This window comes from Desmodus rotundus, chromosome 9, assembly GCF_022682495.2.
Source record: "Desmodus rotundus isolate HL8 chromosome 9, HLdesRot8A.1, whole genome shotgun sequence".
Classification (NCBI taxonomy): domain Eukaryota; kingdom Metazoa; phylum Chordata; class Mammalia; order Chiroptera; family Phyllostomidae; genus Desmodus; species Desmodus rotundus.
In genome coordinates, this window is record NC_071395.1 from 67,362,401 (window position 1) to 67,381,536 (window position 19,136).

The 19,136-nt window shown below is 41.4% G+C and overlaps 1 protein-coding gene across 6 annotated transcripts in view; it reads right to left on the reverse strand.

Moving 5' to 3' along the window:
- Nucleotides 1–19,136, reverse strand: part of ARHGAP44 (Rho GTPase activating protein 44) — a 170,478-nt gene that overhangs the window by 72,287 nt on the left and 79,055 nt on the right. For 5 of the 6 annotated variants that reach the window (XM_045198932.2, XM_053910608.2, XM_045198930.2 and 2 more), the window contains exons 2-3: nt 8,638–8,677; nt 8,135–8,239 (exon numbers count right to left, since the gene is read on the reverse strand). In XM_045198932.2, the coding sequence (XP_045054867.1) occupies nt 8,135–8,239; nt 8,638–8,677 (145 nt within the window). Of the gene's footprint in view, nt 1–8,134; nt 8,240–8,637; nt 8,678–13,973; nt 14,065–19,136 lie in introns of those variants that run through there. The other variant, XM_045198935.3, reaches the window with a different exon arrangement.

Here is a 19,136-nt window from a genome sequence, read left to right on the forward strand (position 1 = left end):
CTTCATAGCTTGACTGAAGATGACAAAGTGTGTGGAAGTCCTCGACTGAGGGTGCTTGTGGCACGGTGACTCTCAGAAGGACGGATTCACTCTGCGAGAGACGTTACGGAGAGTGTGAGTGCTAGGAATCCAAGGGCGGGGGCTGGGGGCTTGTAGGGTAAAACCCCAGTGGAAATTAATTAAGAGTTTTTATTTGTATAGATGCTTTAAGAATAAAAAAATTAGAAGAAATCCACCAAAAGAAAAGAGGAAGGAAGAAATGGATAAATGAGACAATCTGCAATCAAAGGCAATAGAACAATTTAATAAACTGTAACCCATACCACACTACAAATTATTTCTATTTCTAAAGAAATTACATAAGACAAAGAACAAATGGAGGGCTCAGTAGGTGCCAGGCACTGTGCTGACCCTGTGAACGCTTGCTGCTGAGGCATCATCTCCTCTCCCCACACTGGGCTCACCCTGCCCACGGCACACATAAGGACACTGAGTCTCCGACTGATGGGCGCCAACAGGGCAGTGAAGCGACTGCATAAAAAGGGAGGAGGGAGTAAGAAGTACAAATTGGTAGTTACGAAACAGTCACGGGAATGTAAAGTAGAGCACAGGGAATATAGTCGATAATATTATAATAACTATGTACGGTGCCAGGTGGGTACTAGAATCTTATCGGGGGATCACTGAACTAATATAAAATAATACTGAATATCTACTATAAGTGAAAAATAAAAAATATGAAAAAAAGGATATTGAGCCTTAGAAGGATTACATTGCCCATAGATCTAGAAAAGCTGCTGAAGGCTGTTTCCTGCCGCTGACAAGGGTCCAGGCTGAGGGTCACCAGATACGCAGGTGACATCAGTGCCCAGGTGAAAAGAACACCACTTAGCAAACCTCATCCCGACTCCTGGCCAGTGATTTTTCAGGTCAAAGAAAGGCTATTAAAACAAAATTTTCCCCAATTCTAAGGGAAATTCCCCTTAAGAATGGGGGGAAGGAAAGAAAGAATGTTCTAGGGTTTAGAAATGGTCAATCTGACTTGTCTGAGATAACTGTTCCTCTGTAAACTTCTCTTGAGCATAAACAACACAGTTTATAGGATGACTCAAATAAAAAGCAAATTCTAATATCCATTCTGTTCCCCAAACTCACACACAAACACACACAACTCCACATCCTCCATCTCTGAAGCCTGCTCTTCTCTAACTCCAAGTCCACCCAATTCTCCTGTGGTTCACGCCTCACGAGACACAGCCCAGACTCGCTGCTCAGTGCTCAGTAGTTCTCAGTGGTCGTTCTGGCCTAACAGTGAAGCCACAGCAACAGCAGCGGGTTAAATTTCTTTAATATTTATTCACGTTACGCATTGTGCTAGGCATTTACATGCGTTACCCCACTGAACTCTCAAACACCCTACTGGGTAGGAATTCATTACTGTCGTTACCATTTTCCAAATGAAGGAACCGAGGCATAATGAGGTAACTGACTCCCCTAAGGTCGGGTATAATTAGGAAGCAGTAGAGCTGAGTTTCAACCCGGGATAGTCAGCTCCCAGGACTTAAATTCAGAACCATAATGCTAATTCTATACAGAAGTATAGAACAGGAAGGATCCAAACAGCTTCCTGATGTGTTTGGCAGGTTTCATGCCTAAAATACTCATGGGCCATCCTTTGATGACACAATCTATTTTTAGCATTGCCTAGCCCGTGGCAGGGTCTGTTCTAGGCATTAAGGATACGCGCATGATGGAGAGACAAGATCCTTGCTCCCCCAGAGCTCACCCATCAGTGCTGGGAGCAGACACATGAGAAAATGAATGCTCACGGTGATTTCAGACACTGATACGTGCTATGAAGAAAATAAGGCAGGGTGTTCTGACTAGGGGATGGAGGCAGCAAACACCTTGGGTGGCAGGGCAAAGCCACATCGAGAACATGACATCCACGCTGAGACTCAAACAATGAGTTGCTGGCCTAAAAGGCTGGGCAGGAATATTCCATATGGAGGGTACAGCAAGTGCAAAGGCCCCAAGGACATGAGCTAAGCACGTTCAGTAACAGTGCAGTGCAGCTACAGAATGAGAACTGAGGGGGAGGGGAGCAAGGGCCAGACCCCAAGATGCAGGTGAAGACATTTCATTAGGGCCCCAGGGCCAAGATAATGAGCCTGGATTTGTTATATGAGGGAATCCTTTGGTGGGATTCAAGCAGGAGAGTGGCATTATCTGGTTCCCATCTTAAATACTCTCTCGGGTTGTAGAGAATGGGTTCTGAGGGGGGAGGGTTCAGGTGGAGAGCTAATACCTGCTAGGAACCGCTGTATTCAGGCAGAGGTGATAGCTGCAAGAACTGGCATGGTAAACGTTGGAGCACACGGACATGCTCTGGAGGAGGAGCCAGCAGGACTCGGTGAAAGACTAGGGGCACGGAGAAGGAAGAAGGAATAAGGGATGATGTCCGAGATTTACATTTGAGCACGTAGTGGATTTCCAGTACCATTCTCGACTTTTGATTTTCTTGGTTGGATGCTCCTTCAGTGACAGCTTAAAATACTACAGTTCCTAAGGTTCTTGATTTAAGGACCATTTGTCTTCTCACCCTGTATTTTCTCCCCAGGTGATCTCACCAACTCCCATGGACTGAGCAGTCACTCAAGCCACACCCTGAAATGGCTCTCCATTCCTCACACCCCACGTCCATTCAGTTGCCAAGTCCTTGATACTCTGCGTCCCATACCCACCACAGGTGCTAATTCTCTCCCTCCTCACTGTCCCCACCACCTCCACTGTGTCTCCCCTAGACTACTCGCATATCTAACTGTCCTTACTTCCACCACAGCCTTTGCCCCACTGATCCATTCTGCACACAACCGCCAACACATCTGATTGCGCTACTCCTGATTCAAACACTGCCTTCTCCCTGCTCTGAGGAATGATGTCCAAATCCTCACCAGGGCCTGCACAGTGAGATCCAGTCCCTGCAGTCCCATCTCTGCCCCTCTCCTCTCTCTACTCTAGTCACTCTGGCCACCTTCCCATGTCTCAGAAATGCCAAACTCCTTTGTGCCTCTGGGAAACCCCCACTTTTCATCCCCTGCCCAAGGCATGTTTATGCCTTTGGTACTGCTGTTTTTTGCTTGTCCCTAAGGGCCACTTCCTCATGATTTGCATAACTAATGACCTCTCTGGTGTGTGATGCTGCTTGCTTCCAGACCCTGAGCTCACAGAGGACAGGGGTCCTGCCTGAGTGTGCTCAGAAATTGGCATATGTTCTACCTTGCATGCCAGATTCGGTGCTAAGTATTTGTTGAGTAAGGTGGAGAAATACTTACCCATCTAACAGTGTATTTGTTGAATGTGACTTCCCTTTGAGAAATGCAAGGATGGAGAACAATAAAAAAATGTATTATACAGAGTATCTTAAAAATCTATGAATCAACCAGCTATTAGCCTGGAGAAAGAAGGCAAGTTGGAAAGCTGATTCATATCGTTTCTATTCCCCACCACACATAAGGAATCTGGTTTAACTCAGTACCCACCAGCTAATACTGCTCTGGTCACTAAGTTAGTGGCAACAAAACCCCACTTCTTGGCTCACCCCCACGTGGCAGCCAGCCCCAGCTTTCAAGGTTAAACCTGTAAAGGTGTATGATAAAAGTTTTAGTATTGGAAACTAACTAAATTACTAGAGAGGTAATGAGCTTGTTAAAAAAGAAATGGTGAAAAGTAACAACTTACATGTGCTCAAATAAAATGCAGAATACTGCCTCCATCCCATTTGAGTCCCTTCCAGCCCAGGGACTCTCTGACCCCACCTGCTCACTTCAACTGGCCCGGTGTCCTCTGAGAATGTCCGCCTCCAGACACTCTCCAACGCCCACCTGCCCGGGCTGGTGTTTGTTCACTTGTTCCACCACCGCCAGCACTTTTCCTGCTCTCTTTCTCTCTCTCTCTCTGTTTCCTTCTTTTTTCACTTTATTTTTGTTTATTTATTTTTATTACATTTATTGGGGTGACACTGGTTAATAACATCATGTAGGTTTCAAGTGTATATTTCTGATACATGATCTGCACACTGCATTGTGTTTCCACCACCCAAAGTCTAATCAACTTCCGTCACCATGGGCTTGGCCCACTTCAGGCATTACTACCCAGGAACCCCTTCCCTCTAGTAACCACCATGCTGTCGTCTGTGTCTATGGGTTAGTTTCCCCTTTTCACCCATTCCTTAGATCCGGGTCCATCTCCTTACCAAATAATCACAGAGAACTAGACATATATTCAGTATCTGAGGCAATTAATAACAGCCATGTTCTCATTACATCTCTTGAAGTGTTACTGTAAAAAAAACTGAAAAATGTAGCCTTGGAAATTTTTTTCCTGCTAACCTGTGATCGTTAAATATTTTAAGTAGCTCTTTGATTTTATTTTCAGCCAGATCACTTATTCAATCAGAGGAGGATAAAAAAAAAAAAAGACTGATCAGCTCGAGAAATCAATGATAAAATGAAGCACTTGAAATCTGTGAGGTGAAACCACTGGTCTGCACATGCCTGAGCACCTACTTCCACCATAGACTTCTTCCAGGTCAGCTAAATAGATGCCTAGTTTATATGTTAATCTCTGTCCAAGGATGTAGCCTTCAGGGCCTGACCAGGTACAAGCCTGTCTTCCCTGCTCACAGAAGCCCACCTGTGTGTGTTCCAGCAGGTGAATCATGGACAATCATTACAAACCCATTTCTCTCTGATGCATACTCACCACCTCTTGGCCTCTATTGGGAACCGCCCTGCCTGGTTTCAAAGGCTGTAACCCCCATGGTTAAGGCTGAGTCAGAGTTGGGACCATAAGCCACTTAGGAGACAAAGCTTATCTCCCTGACGGAAGTGCCACCTCTGCCCACTTCACCCTGCTTGGCCCTGAGATTGACCAGTTAGCCAATGACGGGTAAGAATCCTCAAGGGAGGATCAACCTAAGACAGGTTCTGGTCACCAGGGATAAGCTCGCAGGGAAGGACTCGGGGGGCTGTGCCAAAAGGGGGTGATGGACCCTCGCCCCTCGGCTTTGAAATAGCCTGAGTCCTCATTCTGTCTGCAAGAAGTCTCCTAATCTCTTGGCTGCTTTAATTCCCTTACCTGATTTAAGCCTGAAGCGATAACAGAGGGCGGTGCAGTCCTGTGCTGGGAGGGGCAGATTCCCTGGGGAATCAGGCCTAAGAAAAATATGTACATTCCTGTGAAACCTACTTAATCTGTACCCTCAGCTTAAAAGATAAGGGTCCAGACCTGAGATGAGTCTGGCACCTAAAGTTTTATGGCCCACTAACTAATTGGCTGTAACTCAGAATAAGCCCTCAAGGTTCTCTGTAAATCATGTATTGTTTAACCCTTACTGGCTGACAATGATTGATGAGCTTTATCTGCATTCCTATGCGAATGAACCTAATAAAAGCCCATGGAGGGAAAGGATCAAGGCCCTTCTCCTTTGAGAGATTGGCCTCCTTTCCTCCCCAAGCAGATCATGTCTTGGTAGACTTATTCTTCGTCCCTGGTGGACAGTGGGGGGGGGGGGGGGGGGGGAGGGGCGGGGCTGCGTTAAAGCTCCCCTACAGGTCTCCCTTGCAGCTTGGGTAGGGAGACAAAGAAGAAAATGTCCTGGGCAAGATTTTTTTCTCCCTGATGAAGAATTCTCTCACCACCCTCACACTTCCTGCCTTTGATGTGGTTATATGTGGACATGATGCCTGGAGCTGCAGCAGCCACATTGTGACTATACAGGCACGTTCAAGCATTGCAGGAATTCTGAACCAAAGATGACAAACAAACCTAGGACCAGCTGGTTCAGAGAGATATGCAAGATATTAAGTACCTTTCTGCTGCAATTACTCAGTATTAATCAGTGTATTTTTTAAAATTATTTTATTGCTGTTCAATTACACTTGTCTGCATTTTCTCCCCACCCCAGCCAAACCCACCTCCCTCCCCTGCTTCCACGCCCCGCCCCTTGGTTTTGTCCCTGTGTCCTTTATAGTAGTTCCTGAAAACCATTCTCCCCACTATCCCTTCCCCGCTCCCCTCTGGCTATTGTTAGATTGTTCTTAATTTCAATGTCTCTGGTTATATTTTGTTTGCTTTTGTCTTCAGTTGATCATGTTCCAGTTAAAGGTAAAATCATATAATCAGTGTATTTAATTAACTATGTTTTTTATTTTTTACATTCTGAGGCTTTGACACGGGCCTTGCTAGCCCTGGAGGACTGCCCCTCCCAGGGTCAGCCATTCCTAGAGATAGTAAGTAACTCTCCCTTGAGTGTGCCTTTGAAATGCAAATCAACCAATCCTGGGCCACACCCCAACCACCTCCTTTAGGAGCTCTCACCCTCCAGGCCACCCTACACCTGCCCTAATCACCCCAGGTTCCAGACAACAAGGACACCCCTGTGTCCCACAGCCTGCTGAAGTTATTCAATCTAGCCCATCCTATGCCTGTTTACCCTGCCTCACTGGTTTCTTCCCCTGGAAACTTCAATAAAGGCTATTGCCCATGTTTTCCTCCCTCTGCCTCCTGACTGCCCCGGTACTTCTCTGGGTGGCCCTGAGCAGCAGGGTGCGCCCCCTCCTCTGGGGAAATGTAAGTAACAAATTGCCCTTTCAGAGCTGATCATCCCCTGACCTGCCAGCCTCCCGTCACTCAGGTAGCCAAATGCCTCCTGACCCAGGTAATTTGCAAGACCCTGACTCCAGTGAAGTCTCTGCAAATCTAGGCAACTAACTGTACCTTACCCCAGAAACATAATGCTAGTGGGTCATCAACACCAAAGGCCAGCTTCAAGCCTCAGGAGGTAACGTTCAGACACCACTCTTGGTACCAAGATGTACTGTACTGTAGATGGATTACTTTAAACACAGTGCTTCATGGAACAAAAGAATGAAGGTGGGTCACAGGCAGTCCTGGCTGCGGGCCCCACCCACACGCGCTCCTGGAGTCTCACATTAGAGGGTTCTATGACTGAAGGGTTTCATGTCCAAGGCTATTTTGCAAACTCCCCCTTTAGACTGTCCAGGTTTCCTCGCTGAAACTCCTGACAGATGTGGAACTGTTCCCAGAGACATTGTTCAAAGATGTGAACAGTTCATTTCTATCACACATAAGTGATTCCTGCTGGGAATGTTAGGAAAAATAAAAACAGGCTAGGAAGGCTAGGAAGGCTAGGAAGAAAATGGAATAGCTGATAGGGCCCATGGACTAGGCACTGGTACTGCAGCATGAGGTGTGACCAAGTGTCAGGCAGGGCACGTTACATGACAGTCAACAGAAATGAGGCCACCAAAAGGTGTGTGTGCAGGGGGTGCTCTGGAGACCACCGGGAAACAAAAGTCAACAGTAACTCTGGGTCAGAAAAAAATCAAACAGATACCAAACATATCGCTTGTAAACAACTGTTTACGGGGAAGAAGAAAAAACCTCCTAGACTGCATATTCCCTGTTGTAAAGCCAAGGGAACATCTAAGAATATCTGTTCATCTTTGGTGGGGGTTAGGGAGCTGAAGGGTAAGAAGAAAATCAGCAACCACCTGTTGGCACCAGGGACTATCCAATGGAATAACATTATGCACCTCCTGTTATTACGAAGACATTAGAGTACTTCTGTTTAGGTTTTCTTCATTGTTTCATTACAGCAAAAACAATTTTCAAGGGCCTTTATATATGACTTATAACCCCCCAAAATGCAGTATAACTTTTTCCATGAGATCTTAAGATGTTATTGGTCTGTGGAATGTTATTCCATCTGCACGTGGAATCTGGGAATGAGCTAAAGCGGGGGTCAGGGTGAGGTTAAGGCCTCTCTAATGGTGGGGCATCAAGCGCGTCTCTGCAAGCCTCCCGGGTAGCTCCAGATGGGGGAAGGTGAAGGGAGAAACTGCACCTTCCTTGGTGAGGGCACAGGATGCTTCAGGCAGGGTTCAAGGCCAGGCAGGGGCTGTCACACTGCAAAACTGTAGGATCAGAGGTCGATTCTCAGACATAGAAGTGGCTGTATAAACAGCTACACTAAAACATGGCCCCAAGTGTGGGACCCCAGTCATTAGTAGGCAAATTTTCAACTGCCTGGGGTAAAGAGGGCACTTACAGAGCGCTTGTCAGCCTCTGCCCCTTGCTGGCCCTGCAGGCAGGCAGTGAGCTTCTTGTGCGTGCTGTGGGACACCTGCTTCACCAGCTCCAGCCGCTTCTCCACCTGTGGACAGAGCAGTGGGTGACGTCGCTGGGCGAGGGCAGGGTCAAGAGTGGGATCACAGGTCTGGACAACATGGGAGAGCATCTGACCCATGTTTCTGCAGAGTCGAGGACCGCTGGGGAGACAATACCCGATTCTGGAGGGCTGGAAGGGGAGGGGACTCAGACTTCGGGACTTACCGCTAACAGTGCAATGAAATGACTTTAAATGTCTCCTAAAAAATCTCACCCAAACTGGTACTCAAAATACAAGGCTCTGTTGTAAAGGATACAAAGTTGTGTCTCTAAATAGGTTTGGATGAGGATAGCTGGGACAGTTAGAACAACATTGGGAATGGCTTGGTGTTAAAAGGGATGATATCTTGGTGTCTGTCAGCGAAGGGCCAGCACCACCCTTACCTGAAGAAGGTCTTCACTCAAAACTTCAGTCTTTTCTGCCCTAAGAAGAAAAATAAGAAACATATCAGTCAAAAACAAGACAAAACAAAACTAGGAACACAGTCTCGTACTTACTCCCCACTGTCTCCACTGATGGAGAGATTAGAAAAACAGAGATATTAGGAGCAAAAATTTCTAAGAGAAAATCCTGAAATTTACCAAGGACCTTAAAATAACTGCAAACAAGAAACTCTGAAGAGTCTCCTGCCACAGACTGAAACCTGGATGAAGGAAAACAAACATTTCTATTCTTCCCAGATATTTTTTTTTTAAGTAACAGCAGTAAGTAGGCTCTCCCTCCTGTACCCCAAACATGAAAACCTGCAAACACAGAGGCAGCACTGAGTCCTGGTGGCAAACGCGAGTGTCAGCACCAATTCTGGTGACCAGTGTGAGGCCACCAGCCAGTGAGGAGCTGCACTTTGAGATGAACACATTCAGGGAAAGATCCTGGACGCTGGCTGAAGTGGTCCTGCTCTGTAAGCAACCCCAGCCTCACATCAGAGGAAAAGGCGAGTCTTCTCTGGAGAGAAGCATTCCCAACTTAATGCCTCGAGGTGCGCAGAGATAAGGTTCAGTCAGTGATTTCTCTCACACACGTGTGCTCCTCCTCACGCTCACGCTCCTTCTCACAAACACTCACACACACAAATTGCCAATTCACATGAAAACAAATCATCAAGACTATGAGTGCAGAGAAAGATGTTACACATACATAGACTCCAAATGACTGAAACTATCAAATATGGTAATGTGTATAAAATACTGAAGAAAGAATGATATATTTACAAATCAGTGACAGGACTCCTGCTTCTGGGAACATGGAGTAAACATATTACCTATTCCTCTAAGTACAAACAAAACCCAAGACATTATATATAAAACAAACATAAGGAAACTGCAAGGCAGAGGACAGGCGGGCTGGCTAGGAACCTCCAGACCGAAGGAATGGAGTAGTGGGGATCTTTTGCTTCATATATTCCAAACTTGGATCTGAAGAGGCTGTGACCTGAAATACCAGTGGCTGCAGACAAAACAACCCAACAAAAGCCTGGTCTCTGCAGTCAAAGGAGCAGGAAAGTGAGTTATTTATAGACAATAACTCTAGCCAAACACTATAGAAAAAAACTGTTTTCATAGCCCACCCACACAAGCAAAGGCTGAGCAGGGAGCAGGGTGTAGCCACCCTCCCCAGGCTGTGACAGGGCACCCCACCCACCTCCTGCCCCAAAGCCAGGGTACCAGTGCCAGAGAGATGAACATGCAGCTGGGACATTCATCACTGCTGAGCAGTGACAATGGAAACCACAGGGGTAGTCTGGCCATCACCTTACTAGGTGGTAACAAAGTGACCCTCCCCTCTTCACAGAGGTGGTGCCACAGGGAGCCCAGTGGGAAGTCAGGACTTCCACCACCAGCACCTCGTGGTCACAAGGCCACCGTCTCCGAAGGTATTAATGAAAGTCAAGTGGGAAGCAATAATGAGGCACTCCTACCCCTCCCAGCCAGGGAGGTATCAGTGATGGCCTACTGGGGAGCCAGAATTCCAACTCCCACCCAGCAGTAATGTGGAGCACCCCACTCTTGAGGGAGTAGACACAAGGAAGGCTAAGCAAGGAACCTAGATTTCTATTCCTACTTGGCAATGACAAAGCAAAATTCTACCTTACCCTGCTGGGTTTGGACGAAGCCAGCTAAAAGAGCAAGTCTAAATAACATCCAGAGTTTCATAATATAATATTCACAATATCCAGGTTTTGATAAAAAAAATTACTCATTATATCAAGAGCCAGAAAAACCTCAAATTGAGAGAAAAAAGAATCAGTATGTCAACAGCAGGATGAGAGATGTTAGAATTACCTGGCAAAGACTTTAAACATTCACTATACAAATGCTTCAATGAGCAATTACGAACATACTTGAAACAAAAACAGGAAGTGTCAGAAAAGAAGGTATAAAGAAGCATGAAATGAAAATTTCAGAGCTGCAAAATATGATAATCTAAATTTAAAAATCCTGCTGGATGATTTCAACTGCAGAATGGAGGAGGCAAAGGAGAGAATCAAAGGAGAGAATCAAAGAACTGAAAGGAAACACAATAAAAAATTTCTTGGTGTGAGTAAGAGAAAAAAACAGATCAAACAAACAAACAGTCTCAGGGTCCTGTAAGACTATAACAGAAGATCAAATATGTATGTTATCAGAGTCCCAGAAAAAGAGTACAAAGAAGGTGGTGCTGAAAAAATACTCAAAGTAATGGCTGAAAACTTTCTAAATTTAGCAAAACACATAAACCTACATACTGAACAAGCTGAGCAAACCCCAAACAGGATTTACACAAAGAAATGCTCACCAACACTCACAGTCAAACTTCTATAAACCAAAGACAAAGATAATCTTGACAACAGTGAGAGAGAAATGATACCTTAATAATGGGGGGAACACTTGGAATTCGAGGTTTCTTTGAGAAACCATGTAGAAGAGAAGCAAGGGGGACACTATTTTTCAAGTGCTGAAAGAAAATAAATGTCAATCTCAGATCCTATACCCAGAGAAAATATACTTCAGGAGTGAAGAAGAAATCAAGATATTCTCAGATAAAGAAAAACTAACCAAAATTGTTATTAGCTGTCTACCTGAAAGAATTGATAAAGGAAGGTTTCTAAACTAAAAAAAAAAAAAAAAAAAAAATTGGTAAAGAAAATTACCTCGATATATCAGAAAGGAAGACAGATCATGGTGAGCAAAAATGGTAAATACAATAGTCTGTCTTTCTCCTCTTGAGTTTTCCAAATTATGTTTGATGGTCAAAGCAAAGCTTATAACATTGTGTGATGTGGTCCTAATGTATGTAGAGGAAACTTTAAATACAATCACACTATAATTGGGGGAAGATTTTGAGAGATTTTAGTCAACTAGGTAAAATAATTATACCAATAGACTGCGATAAGTTATGTATATGTAATATAATACTAGAGCGACTACTAAAAAAGTTACACACAGATACACTCAAAAAACCTGTAGGTAAATCAAAATGTAAACTAACCACAGAAAAGAACACAAAGAAACAAAAAAACAAACATAAAACAAAAGATAAATGGCAGACACAAGCCTTAATACATCCACAATTATTAAATATAAATGGTCTACATATGGCAATTAAAAACAGATTGGCAGAGTGGATTATAAATATGTTGTCCACAAGAACTTCAAATATAATGATATAGGTAAGTAGAAAGTAAAGGAATAGATAAAGCATCCTGCAGTCCTTAATCAAAAGGAAAAAGAAGTGACAGTACTAATATCAGATAAAATAGACATCGAACAAAGAAAGTGACCAGAGAGAAGCATCATACAATGATAAAAGGACCAATTCACCAAGAAGATATACCTTAAATGTATATGCACTAAACAACAAAGCTGCAAAACATGTGAAGCAAAAACTGATAGAACTGAAAGGAGAAATAGAGAAACCCACAATTACAGTTAGAGACTTCAACATCCCTCTCTCAACGACTGATAGACCAGTTAGTTATTTAAAAAAAAACAGCAAGAATATATAAGAACTCAACTATTCCATTAAGCAATAGAATTTAACAGATATTTATAGAACACAGAAGGGTACATCTCAACTTGATAAATAACATCTACAAAAAAAAAAAAATCAACCCACAGTTTACATTATACTTAATGGTGAAAACCTAGATGCTTTTACCAGTAAGCCTGGGATCAAGGCAAGTAAGTACATCTGCACTCCACACTCGTTCAACATAGTGCTGGAGGTTTGAATCAGTGCAATAAGGCAAGAGAAGACAAAAAACAAAAAAAACAGATCTGAAAGGAACAAATAAAAATGCCCCTATCTGCAGATGGCATGATTGTCTATATAGAAAATGTCAAGAAATCTACAACAGAAATCCTAGAACTAATAAATGAGTTTAGCAAGGTTGTATGACACAAGGCAAACATGCAAAACTAAATTTTATTTCTATACAACAGTAATGAGCACATGAATACTGACATTATAAATAAACTACCATTGCAATCGCTTTCAGGTGTAAGTCTATCATATACACACAGAATGTGTGTGCTGGAAACTGAAAAATGCTTATAAAAGTAATCAAGAGAGATCTAAAATGGACAGACACATTGTGTCACAGGATTGAAAGACAACATAATAAAGATGTAAATACTTATAAAATTAGTAATCCCAAGCAAAATTTCAACAGGATTTGTTGTAGATATAAACAAAGTCATTCTAAAATTCATATAAAACTGTAAAGCAAGTAGAAGATCTAAGACAATTTTTAGAAAGAAAAAATCTGTAGGACTCACCGTGCAATTTTCAGATTTTATGGTAGTGAAAGGACAGAAAGACAAATCAATGGGACAGAATGAAGAAAAAAAGCCTAGACAGATTTAACCAACTGACTTATTTTTAATTTTTTTCCACCCTCGCCTGAGGACATTTTTTCATTGCTTTTAGAGAGAGAGGAAGGGAGAGAAGACTGGAGAGAGAAATATCTATGTGAGAGAGAAACATCAATTGGTTGCCTCCCATATGCACCTGGGCTGGGACTGAACCCAAAGCAGTAACCTAGGTGTGTGCTCTGAGTAGGAATCAAACTCGCAACCTTTTGGATATGGGACAATGCTCCAACCAGCTGAGCCACATCACCAGGACCCAACTAATTTTTTTTACCAAGGTGCAAAGGCAATTCAATGAGGAAAAAGAGACTTCCTAACAAATTGTTCTGGAACAATTGGCTATTCATATGAAAAAATATGAACCTTGACTCATAATTTAAATAATTCATAATGGATCATAGACTTAAATATAAAACATAGGACAATAAAACTTTTGAAGAAATCACATGAGAAAACATCTCTGACTTTCAGCTAGGCAATGAGCTCTTAGATATATCAAAAGCATTATCCATAAAAGGAAAAAACCTGAGATATGAGATTTCAACAAAATTAAGTTTTTGCTTTGTGAAAGGCAGTATTAAAAGATAAAAAGACAATCCACAGAAAGAGAAAATATTTGTAGGTCACATATATGATAATTATATACAGAATATGTAAAGAATTCTCAAATTCTACAATAAGAATTCTATTAAAAATGGGCAAAATATCTAAACATAAACTTTATCAAGGAAGATATATAGATGGCAAATAAGCACAGGAAAAATTACTCAATGTCATTATTTACTGAGAAACTGAAAATTAATACCCAAATGAAATAAAACTATTAATATGGAAAAATAAAAGCAACCCTCCCCCAAACCTGACCATACCAAGTTCTGCAGAGGCTACACAGCAATCGGAACTCTCAGACGTTGCTGGGGGTGACGGCGATGCCAAATGGAAAAGCGTTTGGCAGTTTCTCATAAACTTGCACATACACTTGCCCTGTGATTTAGCAGTGCTGCTCTAGAGAAACAGAAATTTATGTCCACAAACACATAAAAAACTCATGAATGTTCGCAGCAACTTTATTTGTAAAATCAAAAAGCTGGAAACAGCTCAAATGTCCTTTAACAGGTGCATGGATTAACAATAGAATACTACTCAGCAATAAGGAGGAAGAGACTGCTAACTCAGGCTACAACATGGATGGATGCCAAAAACACTATTATGCTTAGTAAGGAAATCCAACCTCAAAAGGTTACGTAATCACCAAATTATTCCATTTATAGGAGATTCTGGAAAAAGCAAACCTGTAATGGTGGGAAGCAGCAGGGAGGGGCACAGAAGTGGGGGTGGGGCTGACTCCAAAGAGAACTGTTTAAGGCAATGGATTGTTCTAGCTACTGTTTGTGTGAGTGATTACACAAATCTATGGGTGTGCTAAAACTCACAGATCTATACAGAGAAAAGTGAAGTTCACTTCATATAAATTTTAAAAGCAAAAAAAAATTCAAGATAGAACTGAGATACTAGAACAATACCATGTAAGTCAAGAAGGCAGAATGACTGGAATGAATTATTCGAAGCTCCTAGTATCATTTGTAAGAGGAATTAAAACAATAATTTAGATTTTGTTAGGCTAAAATATGATAAACATATCAAGGGTTACAATAAAAAGTGGTAATAGAGTGTATATCTTCCAAACTAACAGAGGCAAAGTAAACAAAATAAAAAAAAAAAACATAAAAATCCACAATAAATGCTCAGTGAATCACACCAGAAGGTAAATAAAGATAGTAGTAGGTGAAGCAGTGTAGAAGAAAAAAATAGGAACTACAAAGTAAAATAGCAGACAAAAATCAAATACATCATTAATAAAAATAGACTAAATGTGCCAGTGAAAAGCTAAGGATATTCATTCAATTTAAGAATATAAAAAAATCTAGGTTTGTGCTAGTTATAAGCATTGTTACCGAAAACATAAAGGATCAGGAATATTGAAGATAAAAGAGAAAAAACATATAGCAGGCTATTTCTAATTAATACTACATTAATATTGGCCAAAATAGATGTTGAGGCAAACAAAAGAAAAAGACAAAATAAGATATAATAAGAGAGAGAAGATCATAATGTAATGATAGAAAAGTTTAACTCGAGAGACTTCTGGGCAAGATGGAGGTGGAGGTAAACACGGCTCACCTCCTCACACAACCACAGCAAAAATTACAGCTAGACTACAAAACAAACATCACCTATTGTCAGAAAACTGAGCTGTATGGAAGTCTGACAACCAAGGATTTAAAGAGGTCACATTTATCCAGATGGTAGGAGGGACGAAGATGTAGAGATGCACTGAGAGGCATGGACACCCAGAGACACGGGATGGGTGCTCCCACACTCAAGTGTGGTGAATAAAAATTGGGAGGGATACCTCAGGAGTGAGGGTCCTAGTCCCACACCAGACCACCCAGCTCAGGGTTCCAGTGCCAAGAAGATAAGTCACCATAACACCTGGCTGTAAAAATCAGTGGGGGTTGGGATGGCAGAAAAACTTTGGGATTCTCAGGAGTCTCTTCTTAAAGGGCCCACAACAGACTTAGGACTTATGTAGACCTACTTTCTCTGGGCTCCAGCACTGGTGTAGCAGCTGGAAGGGCACCAGTGGCACACAGGAGAAACTGAAGTGTCTGGCATCAGTGCGAGTGCTGGGGAAGCCTACAGCTTCCTCCTGGGCAAAACTCCAGAGACCAGGCAGTGGCATTGTCCCCTCTCAAAGCCCTCCTCCACACAGAGCCACAGAGTGCCGACACCATATTGACGATTCCATTAACCTGGTTCACGTGGGTTACCCCTTCCTGGCAATTAGCTAAGGCTCTGCCCCATACAACTTACTGGTACGCTTTTCTACACTAGGCCATGCTGCAAAGCAGCTCTACCTCATACACAGAAAGAAACACTGGGAGGCTGCCAAAACAAGCAGACAAAGAAATATGGCCCAAATGAAAGAACAGAACAAAACTCCAGAAAAAGAACCATACAAAACGGAGATAAGTGATCTATCAAGTGCAGGGTTTAAAACACTGGTTATCAGGATGCTCCAGGAACTCACTGGGTACTTCAACAGCATAAAAAAGACCCAGGTGGAAATGAAGGCTACACTAAGTGAAATAAAGAAAAATTGACAGGGGAACAATAGTGGAGTGGATGGAGCCAAGAGTCAAATCAATGACTTGGAACATAAGGAAGAAAAAATATATTCAATCAGAATAGCAAGAAGAACAAAGAATCTAAAAAAACAAGGATAGGCTAAGGAACCTCTGGGACAACTTCAAATGTAGCAACATTTGAATCATAGGGATGCCGGAAGGAGAAGAGAAAGAGCAAGAAATTGAAAACATATTTGAAAAAATAATGAAAGAAAAATTCCCTAATTTGGTGAAGGAAATAGACATACAAGCTCAGGAAGCACAGAGAATACTACACAGGATGGACCCAAAGAGACCACACCAAGACACATAATAATGAAAATACCAATGGTTAAACATAAAGAGAGAATCTTAAAAGGAGCAGGAGAAAAGCAGATAGTTACCTACAAAGGAGTTTCCATAAGACTGTCAGCTGATTTCTCAAAAGAAACCTTGCAGGTAAGAAGGGACTGGCAAGAATTACTCAAAGTGATGAAAAGCAAGGACCTATAACCTAGATTACTCTATCCAACAAAGCTATCATTTAGAATTGAAGGGCAGATAAAGTGCTTCCCAGACAAGGTAAAGAAAGCTAAAGGAGTTCATTATCATCAAGCCCTTATATGAAATGTTAAAGGGACTTGTTTAAGAAAAAGAAGAAGATCATAACTATGAACATTAAAATTGCAATAAATTCACAACTATCAACAATTGAATCTAAAAAACAAACTAAGCAAACAAGCAGAACAGAAACAGAATCACAGATATGGAGATCATTTGGAGGGTTATCATTTAGGAGAGGGAAGGGGAAGAATGGGGGGAAGGTGCACGGATTAAGAAGTACAAATTGGTAGGTACAAAACAGAGAGGGGGAGGTTAAGAAGAGTATAGGAAATGGAGTAGCCAAAGGACTTATATGCACGACCCATGGACATGAATTAAGAGGGGGGATTGCTGGACGGAATGATGGGTGAAGGGGGGCAAAGGAGGAAAAATTGCAGCAACTATAATAGCATAATCAGAAAATATATTTTTAAAGAGATAGAAAAGTTTAACTTAACGAGAAGCTATGAGAATTCCAAATTTGGGTAATGTGATAAGAATCACAAAATATGTAAATCAAAAGTGATAGACTCTTAGGGAAGCCCTGAAAAGTTACCATAATAAATGTCACCATTTCTCTTTCAATTAATGAGATATAAAGGAAAAAAAGTTAGTGAAGATGCAGAGGATTTGAAAACACAAGTTAAAAGGATTAATTTGACAGACATACATGAGAACCTAATCTATACTGATAGAATATAAATTATTTTCATGCATGCTATAATTCATTTCCAAAAATTAACCACCTACTAGCCCATAAAGAACATCTTAAGGAACATCAAATGACAGGAGACACACAAATGATGTTCTCTAACCCCCATATAATTTGAATGAAATCAATTTGAAATCAAAAGCTAAAATTAAAAAAAGAACAAATTTGGAAACTCTTAAATAATTTTAAATTGCTCATAGGTCAAAAATAACTTAGAGATTTTAAATATTTAGATTTGAGAAACATGAAAATACTGTGTATCAAACTTGTCAGATAGCAAAGTGATACTTAAAAAATACAGAAACCCAAAATGCTTACATTGGAAAAAGAGAGGCTGAAAATACTTAGAATAAGTATAAAGAGAATAAACTTAAATTAGAACAAAATTAAAAAAGGAAAGAAATCAGTATAATGCAAAAAATAAATAATTGAATCAACAAAGTCCAAGTTAATTCTTTGAAAAATTTGACAAAAATGGCAAATCTCTGTAACATTTATCAAGGAAAAAATTGAGAGAAGAAATAGACAAGCAATAGGAAATAAGAGTGGAATATAACCAATGATTCTGCAGAGATTAAAAAGATAAATAAAAGTTATGAACAACTTAATTTGAAAACTTAGACAAAACAGCCAAATAGCTAGAAAATTAAAGCAAGCCAAAAGTGACTCAAGAATAAATAGGTCTGAATATTCCTATAAACATTAAAGAAATTAAACCAGTAATTAAATATATTTTCACAAAGAAAACAGAGGAGCAAGCTGTTTTACAGACACATTTCCAAGAAATGTTTCTTTGCAAACATTACATAAACTCTTGAAAATAATAGGAAAAGAAGCAGCACAGTGCAACTCACTCTAAGGGACAAGCATAACTTGATTACAAAATGAGACAGAGAGACATATAAATCAGTCTAATATATTAAAAATGATACAAATATCCTGAACAAAATAAATCAGCACTATGAATAACTTAGATTAACTGTTGGAATGCAAGAGTGATCTCACTTTAGAAATTCGCAAGTATAATTCATATCATTGACAGATTAAAGGATAAAACATAACTATCTCAAAAAAACATAAGTGTTACTATCAGTACATAGCTAATTATTAATAAAGGAATGAGAGCAAAGGGAATTTGAGACATTGAGATTAATAAACTGGGGAGCACAAGCCTACTTGCTTCGCCAGGAAGCACCGGCTTCACACTCCAAGGAGACTACAGCGTTGGGCTCTGCGGAGGGAATTACCACTCCTTTCCCCGCCCTGATACCAGACTGCTGAGGGGTGCCAGGGGGAGGTACTTGACCTTAGAGGCCTTTCAGATTGTCTGGTGGGAGCAAGGAGAGGCAAGCACGTGGACAGAAGTCAAAATGGTACAGGGGGAGGTGCTTAACCAAAGATGCCTGTCAGCCTAACTAGGGGGTGGGCCGATCAAAAGCCTGAGAAAACCTGGGAAATGGATTGATTCTTTTGAAAATGTTTCCAGGCTTTTCCAAGCCTGATACATAATCCTAGGGGAACAAAGAAGGCCTCTCTTTCTCGTCCGATGG